Raw genomic sequence first — 11,326 nt, 5'->3', positions numbered from 1 at the left:
TATTATGAAATGGAAAAGGTATGAGTAGTCTTCCTTTAAATAAAAATAAAGTTTGAGTTTGGAAATTTAAAAATATTTAGACACAACTTCCACATTAATAGCATAATAATAAATTCATGTTAATATTATTTTCACAAAAGGAAAATGACTTGTTGTGTAGAAACATGTATACAATCTTTGGTACCAAAAGGGCATGTTTTTCTACTTATTTTACCATCAAAGGTGACATGGACCATCCTTTTCTTTCAGCTCAATATCACTCAGTAGTACAGTTTAGCTGGTACCTTCTACGCCATTAGTAAATTATCTGGAGGTTCAGAGTTGTGCAAAATAAAACATTAAAAAAAAGTCTTTGCATGATCGCTTCTTAAAAATATATGAACTTTAGAAATGATCACGTGAAGTTTATTTTTCTCATTCCTGTTGATCTCAGAAGAGATTTCTAAGCACCCCAATACCCAAGCTGAGAGAGATTCCAGAAAACAAATGAAAACATAAATAAAAACACACAATTCATGATCAGAATCACAGTCCCGACTGAAGGCATTTGCTTGAGTTGCTTAATCCTGTAAATGTCACTGCGTAAACAGTTCCCATCTTGATTTCTGCTGCTAAGGATGGTGTAACCTCCCAAGGGCTGCGCCGCCATCCGGGCTCCCTCCTCTCCCCATGTGCTTGGCCACAGAGACGGACACGCTCGCTCTGCTAGCAAAGGACAAGTGCATCGTAGGGTCTTGTAAACACTACTGATTATACATTCAGACTGTATTCTTAGTGGAAGTGGCACTTACTAGGACCCTTGAAGTCAAAATAGTTACTGTTTAGAGCACTTTGCAGGTATTTCATCAGCTGGTAGTGGATTTCTCACCAACACCCTTTCTCGATTTTCCAGTTAAACAGTGGATGTTGAAACCCAGCCACGTCTGGATCCTCTCCTCCGATCTTCAGAAACCAAGTGCGTATTCAACGTCTATGTTCTAGAATGTGCTTTATTGCTTCACGCACTTCCCTGTGGTCAGTTTCAGCGCCCCCCTGTTATGCAGCAAGTTCAAGGTCTTGAATTCTAGCGGCATCCTGTGAGGACTGGCGTTGGAAAAGTATCTGTATTTCAAGTCATCATAGTAATGGTATTTCACAGCTTTTCCGCTCAAGTCCTTCGGGAACGGCCAGAATCCGTACAGGTGGATCTCGTCACAGAATCTCGTGGCGAGTGTGTACATGAGGAGGCCTGTGCTGGGTCTTTTGATGGGAACCTTGTTTGTCAGCCAGTAACTGGAAAAGAAAAAAGAAAGAAAACAGAAGAGAATTTACAGAAACACAAAACATGCCTTACACCAAATATTATGTGTGGAAAATTTAAGAATTATCAGAAATAATATTTTAAATGTTTAGAAAATTTGACACTTTTTAATTTTTCTTTAGCCTTTATTTTCTTGCTTATTGTTGATGCCATAAATGTAAACAAAGGTTATTCTGGAATCTCACATCCAGAATGAGTTAATAGCAAACAGGTATCTAATACCCCGAGTAGAATCCTTTTGGAAAGGTTAAATATGACTGTGGTTGGGAATGATTAAGTAGTCCTCCTGGAAAAAAGAACGTGAAACTATGGCGTTAGATTTTCAAACCGATATTTAAATTAAAAATTCAAACAAATAAAGCCTCTACCTTTGTGATACCAACTGATTTATTCAACTTCAACTGTCTGGGTTGCATTTTACTAAAGCAAAGTAAAAATATTCCCTCAGGCTCGGGCACCTGTGGCTCAGTGGTTAGGGTGCCAATGGCTAAGGTGTCAGCCACATACACCGGAGCTGGTGGGTTCGAATCCAGCCTGGGCCTACCAAACAACAATGACAACTACAACCAAAAAATAGCCGGGTGTTGTGCCGGGCACCTGTAGTCCCAGCTACTTGGAAAGCTGAGGCAAGAGAATCGCTTATGCCCAAGAGTTGGAGGTTGCTGTGAGCTGTGATGCCACAGCACTCCAGCACTCTACTGAGGGTGCCATAGTGAGACTCTGTCTCAAACAAAAAAAAATCCTTCAGCTTACATGAGAAAAACAATGAAAACAAAGTATAGGAGGTGGTTGCAGAATAATTGATAAGTAGTTTACTACTCACACAATTTGACATTGTGTTAACCAGGAAAATATGTTTCAATACTGAGAAAAATATTATAGAATTTATTTGCAAAGGCAACAAAATGCTTCAAAACGTTTAGATCCATCATTGTTGCCAAACCTCCTGTAATGAAGAGCACGCAGACTCACACATTCTTCATTTCCTTAAAGACAACGATCTTATGTGAAAGAAGAGTGTGAATCTTCCCTTAATTTCAAAGTTGTCCAAGTATAAATATAATAAACTTAATAAATTGTTTCTTCAAATTTTTATTTTTATATTGCCTCTTATATGGAGAAATAAATACTCTGTCACCCAAATACAGGAAGAAGATTACATTAGATTCTGTTCCCTGCTGCATTTAATACTCTGCACTGGGTTTTACACAGCATTCTTTCTTTTTCTTTCTGTTTTAAGTAGCTTTTATTAAGCTTTTCAGAGAAGATAAAATATATCTAAGTATTGACTATGCACAAAAGGCTAAATGATATTTTAGTTCATTTGCTTAAGGAAATGCTGCATGTTCAAACCTTATTAGGAAAATGCAAAACAAGAGACCTGCACCGGCCACGACCATCCTGTGTTTCGTCCTCGCCTCTCTTCTCCCACCCGGGACCCACTTTACACTTTCTCTATTTTTCTCATTCGGTGAAGTCCATGCACTAAATATTTCAAACCAAACAAAGTGTGTCAGAACTTCTAGTCATCACAAACGTTTTGAGGATGCCTATTCTCAGGAAAGAAGATTTATATGAAATTTGTAGGAAAGAAATTTTCTAGAAATTTCTATATGGAATTCGTAGAAAAGAAAATTTCTGGAAATTTTCTCCTAACTGTTGTCATCAGGAAGGAGCCTCACAGGGTGTCTCTGAGCACAGGGCAAGTATGAAGAGGATGAGGACCCTGCGATGTGGCTGATGCCCTCTGGGCTCTACCAAAGCAGGTGTTTTCCACGTGAAATAATTATAGGAAAGTACTGTGAGTGTGGTCGTGTATGGTTAAGAATATCAGGTGATTAAAGTGGCTAGTTAAACATGTATTTTTTCATAAATTTTAAAGTAGGAAAAGCAAATTCAAACTCAGTCAAAAATGATTATTTCTATGAGACAATGCCAATGATTGGAATAATTTGGCAACATGAAGGCTATGCTGAGTTATTTCTAAACTGAGAAGAGAGAAGGAGCAGGGTATATAACGCTGTATAATTTGTGTGGGACTCCAGAGTCTCATGATTAATAAACGCCTTCCAATTCCCAGTTCCTGAGAGATTTCCTGGCAGTTCCTTTCATTATGGCTGGCCACAGACAAATATGGAAGCAACTTTTATATGTAATGCAATTAGTAACTACAATGTTAGGGAAGCTAAGGCAGAATTATTGGCTTAAATGCTTCTCAACGTTTCAGAGATGTGCTCAACCAGCCTTCTCTGGTCCGGGGTATCTTGTTAGGTATCACAGACAGAAAGTCGGTGAAGCCGTATGGAAATGTTAGGGAATGAAGCACTGATTGCAGATAGAAGTGCTGAAAACAACAGGTACAGTTGCCTTAGAAACTTGGGGTCTTGTTCCAAATAACTTAATCTATGCATTTAATGAAAAATAGTATATTTATTTAATTTTAGAAATGGTAACAGAAAAAGCAATTAAGTTTTGTGATGTTTGACTTGCAACATTTCAAATAATATCAAAGAAAAATAAACCACCCATTTTTCAGAATGTTTTTGAAGAAATATCAAAAAAACAGGGTGGCGCCTGGGGCTCAAGGATTAGGGCGCCGGCCCCATATACCAAGGATGGTGGATTCAAACCCGGCTCTGGCCAAAAACTGCAAAAAAAAGAAACAGCAAAAAAACAAATGGTACTTATTCTATTGATTCCTAGAATCAATAGGTTAGGAACTAAAGGTCACAATTATACATATTCTGTAAAAACAAAAACATAAAAACTGATCAAATACAACCAAGGAGTATATACTATGTGCTTATTATCAATTTAGTGTGCTTGAACTTGGATGAGCCAATCTAAATTGCTGAGATTCAGTATTCGTCCAGGAGCGAGGTCCACACGTGAATAGGATAAGAATGGATGTTCTTTTTAAATTCAGTTAACATAATTTGTTAGGTTATATCTCTCAACTCTACAAACCAAAGCCCAGAGTACAATTTTAAAATCCAATACCTGAAAGTACCTTAAATATTCTTATTCATAAGTTATATAAGCTGATATTTAAAAGTATAAATTTGGGCTGAGGCTCAGGCCTGTATTCCTAGCACTTGGTGGATTGCCTGAGCTCACAGGTGCAAGACTAGCCTGAGAAAGAGTGAGACCCTGTTTCTAAAAACAGAAGGGCATTGAGACCTGTAGTCTTAGCTACTCTGGAGGCTGAGGCAAGAGGATCATTTGAGCCCAAGAGTTTGAGGTTGCTGTGAGCTATGACCCAGGGCACTCTACCAAGGGCAACAGAGTGAGACTCTGTCTCAAAAACAAATAAACAAAAAAGCCTATACATTTCTATGGAAAGCTTATGAAAATAGATAGAATATTAATTTTTTAACCCAAATTAAGAAATATTAAACTAAAATAGTGCATTTTATAAAATAAATGTTCATACTGTATTTCAGTACATGTTCTAATTTTCATCTCAAACTTTTATCTGTTAACGTAGTTGAAAGGTTAGCAATGTTTTTAACTCAGCAAATAATCTATTTGCCATATATGTAATTCTTTTTGTGTAAGTTAATTTTTTAATTGGAAAATCAATGAAGAATCATTGTAGGAAATTTGTAGAACAAAGAAATAAATAAGGAATAAAAATATTACCTATAATCCAACCACAGAGACAAACACCATTACAACGTCCTGCGTCTTTCGGCTCTGATTCAGATCTTGATATATGTAACGATCATTCACAGACAGATACAGAATATGTCTCAAAATGCCCACAGCTAAGTTTCCTTACTGACATTCTTTCTTTCCTTCCTTCCTTCCCTCTTTTTTCCTTCTTTCTGTTTTAAGTATCATAATAGTTACTCTTGTTGTACGAAACAAATTTGCTTTGCATTTTATGTTGTCAACTGAACACTTATAACTTTTATAAATGTGACAGCCTCCTTAGGTCTCCTTGCCCCTAGCATGAGAGCTCTGTTCTTGTTTGATATAATCTTCCTCTAACATGTTAGTTTCAATTCTTACTTCACACACACTCAGAATTTGGAGTCTTTCTACCCACCAGAGCAGTGTGGCTCTGTTTGGCTCTTCCTCTGTGGAAGGCTGTTTATGTTCAGAAGATGAGCGTTTGAATCTGAGATACACTTATTGGTATTTGAAAAAGCTGTTTCACTTCCTTGGCCCTCAGTTAACAGTATTGAATGCGCACATTGTAACACTGTAAAAGAGGCAGAAAATGTGAGAACAGAAACATAGTGGAAGCTCGACACGTTAGTCGACTCTCAACTTCTCCCAGACGGCTCATTCTTCACCGCCTCTCAGAATCTCACTTCTCCCTCGGACCCTCCTGTGACTACCTTGGTTTGCCAACGTGGTCACAGCATTAAACCTCAAGACACGGATTTCTTTAGCTGGGAAACAGAAGCATTTGTTCCATGGCGTTGGGGTTCCAGGTATCTATGAAGCTCTATTGCGATTTTAGGTCTTCTCTCTCCATGAAACCCAGTGGAACACTCTTAGGGCTGCCCTGCTCCCTCCTCGGAATTGTCACTTTATCTTCTTCAGATTGAATTACAAAGCAGAGAATGTACTTAAGATGCTTCCTGATTTTAAAGTCAGCCATCTTTTAGGTTTTGTTTCATAATAAAATTAGATAATAATCACTTGAGGAGGCAAAGTATCTATTTCAAACAACCACAGTGTTAGAAAGAAAGGCTAATAATGTCCCATTTAACAACATCGAGTATACTGAACAGAGTTCACCTTCCAAACACTGGCAAATAAGGAAGATTGGTTTCATTCATATTTAAATCAAGTCTAAAAGTTTAGAAGGAGTATGATAATCATTTTTCTACTTACACTATTCTTCTTCTCCCCAAAACTAAACACAACAATGTTTAAAATATTTTGAACAGAGAGGATGGAGACCCTTTGAGCCACCAGCAGTAATGGAATGTTCAATTTTAAGCAATACCCCCATTCACGTGCCCAGAAATCACTCCATCTGAAACGTGAGGTGCCGTGCGTAACACCACAGACCCCTGCACTCTTAGTCTGGAGAGACGCCCTCTATTTTCCCCTCATATTTAACTTTTACAACAGAACATGTGTTTAGTCTCTCTGGAAGACTCAAAGATAAATGACACGGCTTCTGGTTCTTATTTACCTACAGTAATTCCAGGTGGGGTAAAATAATTAGCTTTCTACAGTTCATCTTTGCAGCTCTCGAACTCTAAACTGCACCCTTGAAATCTCACAGAGACCATCCCCGGTGTACTATCTTTCCCATCAAAAATCACAACAGGCAGACATAAATAAACATGATTTTTGAGATTCCATTCTCCAATTTGTCAATCTGTCGGTCATTCGTAGGAGGCAGATATGGGTGTCAACCATATAATATAAAACTTAAAGCAGTCATCCCAAAACATAGTGAAACAGAACAGCTCTGCTATTTCACTCTCTGCAGTTAACACAGCCCTTTAATTATATTTCTAGTCTGCAGTACGCTATATAAAGTGTATAAAACAATTTTGTTTTTGCACTATTTTAGTAAAATTCATGATACCTTTTAAGATTGTGTGATGGGTTGCGATGTCACAAGAAGCAGGGTGGATAATAAATTCTTTAAGGAAAATGGAACTTCCAGCTCTGTTCTCATGAAAATAATTCAAGCCACCACGAATTAATCCTTGTAGTTTGTCAGAGAGGCAAGAAGAGATAGATCTTAAATCTACTTCCAATGTGAGAAAACAAAGGGTGGAGAGATACATGTAACGTGACTTGGAAAGCTGAGTGTGGATCCAGTGGTAACAATATAAGGAATTGATAAAGACATAGGAACAAGAATGATTTATTGAGTGTCTACAACGGATGGGGCAGAGACAGTGTCAAGAGCTCCAAGTGTGATACTTTTCCTTTAATTCTCACAAGTGTATGTGCACCTGCTCTTCCTTAGGTGAGGAACTGGCTCTTGCTGGGGTGCCGGAGGGAGGTACATAGCCAGATTAAGGTCTCAGGAATTGTAGGTCACAAGAGCAGGATCTAAGGTCACATATATCTGAAAATAATGATTTTAATTTAAATTTTAAAAAAAGTGTTCTTAAAAAGCATTCTGTTTGGAATGGTAAGAGTTTGAGATCATTTTCAACACAGAATTCATTGGAGAAAAAAGCCTCCAGGGTATTGTGATGATTAACTGACTGACACAGGCCAAAGCCAGCAGTGATCTTTTTACGTATGAAGATTTCTTGGCTTCCTTCTAAAGGTTTTTAGGATTTTTATCCAAAGGTAAATAAGAGCTGATAGGACCCACTTTTCCCACATAACTCTCCAAAGTGTATGAAGTCAGAGACAATTTTGTAGCTCAGTATGTGACTTATGTAACCACATTGCAAATGTCAAAGGCAGTGACATTGTGTCAGAGGGTAAAAATCTCCCTGCAGATCTGAGTAATGCTTTTTACGGTATTTTGAAGTGTCATTAGAATGAAAGCAGAAGTTCGTAACCTCAAGAGGTCAATTGCTAATATTTTTTCTCCTTGGTGCCCTTGTAGGCAGAGTTTTATCTTCAGTAGATGATGGAAAATACAAAAATTATATCCATCGAGGTCCTCATAGTAGCCGTATAGACAACGACCGATCAAATTTACCAGCTTTCTCATCAGCGTCGGGGGCTCCACGGCGTGGAGAGAGCTGTGGTGAGACTATCTGAGGCCCAAGATTCCTACAGTCTACTTGACACATTTGCATATTGTTTGATATCTGCCGCAGGCGCCAGGCTTTGCCCCCAGTTCTGAATACCACCCTACTTCTTTCTATCTCACCATGTATGTTGGTTAAGTGTGGATACCGCGTTAAACAATCACAGAGCTATTAGCTTATGTGATTGTACCCGGGTCTCATAGTTTGTTAGTGAACGCACGACTCTCATTGTCCTAATATTGGTAATTCTATTTCTTTCTCACACTTTCATGGTGCTGTCACGTGATTCTCATAAACTCTCCTGAAATAAGCTGCAGTGTATATTACCACCCCTGCTTCACACGGGAGTAGCTGAGCCTCAAACAGTAACACTGTGTGTTCAATTTTGCTCAGCCAACAACACTGCTATGCTGTGAATGTTTAACAGCAGACCCTGCGTGGGGAGAAAGAGTCACTATTTGTAGCATGTGACAATTTCCGTGGTGTAAACACACCTGCCAGGACAGACTACACAGCAGTGGGCATCATGGGAACCTCAAATCTAGCCCTGCTTTGCCTTCAGCCAACTGCGTAATCTTGGGCAAACCACGTAAATATGTCCAGGGTCAGTTTACTCTCCACTCCAATGAGGCTCTCAGTAGGGTGTCATTGCATTTAACTTTCATTTATCAATGGTGGAAAGGACTCTAAGTTCAAACACAGGAGTGTGGGCACTCATCCAGCCACACACCATATGCTTAGCTGGTTGTGTCTAACTCTCTGACTTTGTCTGAGGTAATAGGTAGAGATTCTCTTCCTATTCTGTCACAGAGCTGTTTGATAGAATCATCCCACCTGAAAAACTCAGACATCCTATCCGGTTTCCTGTAATACTTGTAGCTTCAGAACATGAAATCTTTTCTATTGGCAAATTCATGATTGCTCGATTTTTAAAAATTAATCTCTATTTAATTGACAAAAATGCATGTATTTGTCATGTTAATACATGATGTTTTGATATTTGATTATCTAAAAATTATAAAATGAGCCATTATTATTTCAAAGATAAAACTAATGAAAAAGAATGATGTCACAAAAAAATGGAAATTGCTGGCAAGTGAGAAAAATTAAGCAAAAATAATCAGAGTGGATCTTCCAGACTTTCATGTGCCATATCAGAATCTGGAATGGAACTGAAGTGAATTTCTCCTAAGCTACATGAATTGTTCAAATCCTCATCTGTTGGCAAGATTTTAGTGATTCAGAATTTAAAAAAATAATCACCACAGGTAGATGGATTCTGTGTTTAGAAAAATATCTTTTTGGAATTCTCAAAAATAATGGTTAAAAACAAACCGGTAAATGGAAGGCCCATGGAAAACAACAGATGTCATGGCCCACATTTTAATGACCTTCTTCCTGAATTCAGTCTCAGTGCAATGACTTTTACTTTTAATCTTTCGGAGGGAATCCTGGAACTCATCATCTAAACTGTTACCCTGAGGAAATCATTCTGCCCAGAGGTGGGGCACTGGGGGCATGGAAGAACTGTGACTTCTGAGCCACAATGTGGGAATTAAATTGGGAATGACCCTTCTTATGAAGTCACTTTTTGAAATCAAAAATCAAAGAAACCTCACATTTCTCTTCCTGAGAATGAAGGAAGCAGGGGAATTATTTATCATAGGGCATGAAGGCCTAAGAAAGAAAAAAGAAGTGAAAAGCAAGGGGGGTGATGTGTAATCTAAGTTGCAGGGAATGGATCAGGTTATAGAGATGAACTTACCAGTCTCACACGGACGTTCAGTCCAAGGAGGCATCAGAGACTGCAGCTCCGGATTCTCCACCCACGATAAGGACGGTTTCCCACTAAAATCCCTTTTACTCTGATAACAAAACGTAAACCTCTCTTGTAGCGTTCTGCTGATGTTGAGTTAGTTTGATCTGGAGGACTTACGAGTGGATACGCCCAGTTTGCACTAGTGAGTTCCTTACATTAACCTCTCCGGTAGGTTTTGTGCTGAAATCTAGTTTATGACGACGGCATTCAGGATGTAAAATGCTGACAGTTAAAGTACACAAACCAGGCATCAGACAAGGCTCTACGCTCCTCACACCCCAGCAAATGGATAGAAGGAAGGTCCTCTAAGTCAGTTCTTTGTGTTTCTTAAAGTTGTCCCTGAAAGCATCAAACTAATATCGTTTGAGGAGAATAGTCAAACTTAAATCACTGTTGTCTATTTTTATTTCCTTCATAAAAGGACAGATGTTGCAGGGATGCCCATTTAGATAACCTCCAGTCCCTGCCATAAATTTATTAGTCAATAAAGGGCTTTCCAGGAGCTTATAAATTAAGAAAGGGATCTTCCAGCTGACCAAAAACCACACAAAGGAATTAGGCTGAGGCAACGCCAGGGATGCTGGCTTTCAAGATCTGAGTTCCATTCCCAAACTGTCCCTGGAAAAGTTGTAAGTCTGCTCCATAAGATTAATTGAGGGATGATTTTAATTTTTTTAACCCTAAAACTTGAAGGGCTATAAGGTGATATATAATATTGTTCATTAGTCAAATATTAATAAACATTGCCCCCACACTTGCCAGTCTCTATCTGCTGAGACGCCACTCTAACGATGCCAGGAGACATGTCCCTTCCTTCTTTTTAGACACAATTCTGATACCATCAACATATTTTTAAGTGGAATCACTTAATTTAAAAACCATAATTGTACATAGTTGGTGAATTGAAGAATATTAGTATAGAGAGATTTTAATGTCCTTGTTCTGACCGAGAAGCTTTGGCACAATGACAGATCTGGGGCCTGAGAACGGAGTCAGCTGCCTGTGTGCGAGCCTGGGCACCAGCTCTCTCATTCGCCTGGTGAAACACGCCTGGTCTCTCTCATGCCTGTGTCTCAGATTCCTGGTCTGTAAATTTGGAATGCTGAAAGAATTGAATGATACAATTTAAATAACATGGCTAATTATAAATCTATATACAAATATAACTCCATGTATCATTTTGATAAACCACGCAGTAGGAGGTCAGTTACACTATCTAAGTGCAGGCTCCTCTAGCACTCAACCGGAACGTTTAAGTTCAGTGTAGTTTAGCCCTTGCTGTTGTTCAAAGAATTTAACGAAGCATTGCCTGCACTATGTCGCCAGGGCTTGAAAATTATCTAGTAAAATAGAACAAAACCAATTTAAAAAATAGTTATTTCTTTGGGACTTGACACATTTTACAAGCAGGGAGAAATGATCTTGAGTCATTCATCTAGAATGTAAAGTATACAGTTCAACTCAATATCACAGTCATGGAGGGCACAGACATTTAGAGGCACTGGCTAAGAAGAT

General features: G+C 38.5%; 1 protein-coding gene across 1 annotated transcript in view; it reads right to left on the bottom strand.

Moving 5' to 3' along the window:
* Positions 1–425: 425 nt before the first annotated feature.
* ST8SIA4 (ST8 alpha-N-acetyl-neuraminide alpha-2,8-sialyltransferase 4) overlaps positions 426–11,326 on the bottom strand; it is an 87,957-nt gene continuing 77,056 nt past the window's right edge. Inside the window, exon 5 of the mRNA XM_003788935.3 lies at positions 426–1,272. Within this exon, the coding sequence (XP_003788983.1) occupies positions 990–1,272 (283 nt within the window). The 3' untranslated portion in view covers positions 426–989. The remainder of the gene's footprint in view (positions 1,273–11,326) is intronic.

This window comes from Otolemur garnettii, unplaced genomic scaffold (assembly GCF_000181295.1).
Source record: "Otolemur garnettii isolate 467f Iridium unplaced genomic scaffold, OtoGar3 scaffold00030, whole genome shotgun sequence".
Lineage (NCBI taxonomy): Eukaryota > Metazoa > Chordata > Mammalia > Primates > Galagidae > Otolemur > Otolemur garnettii.
Note: the sequence above shows the minus strand (reverse complement) of the source record. Positions and strands in the feature narration are given on the sequence as shown.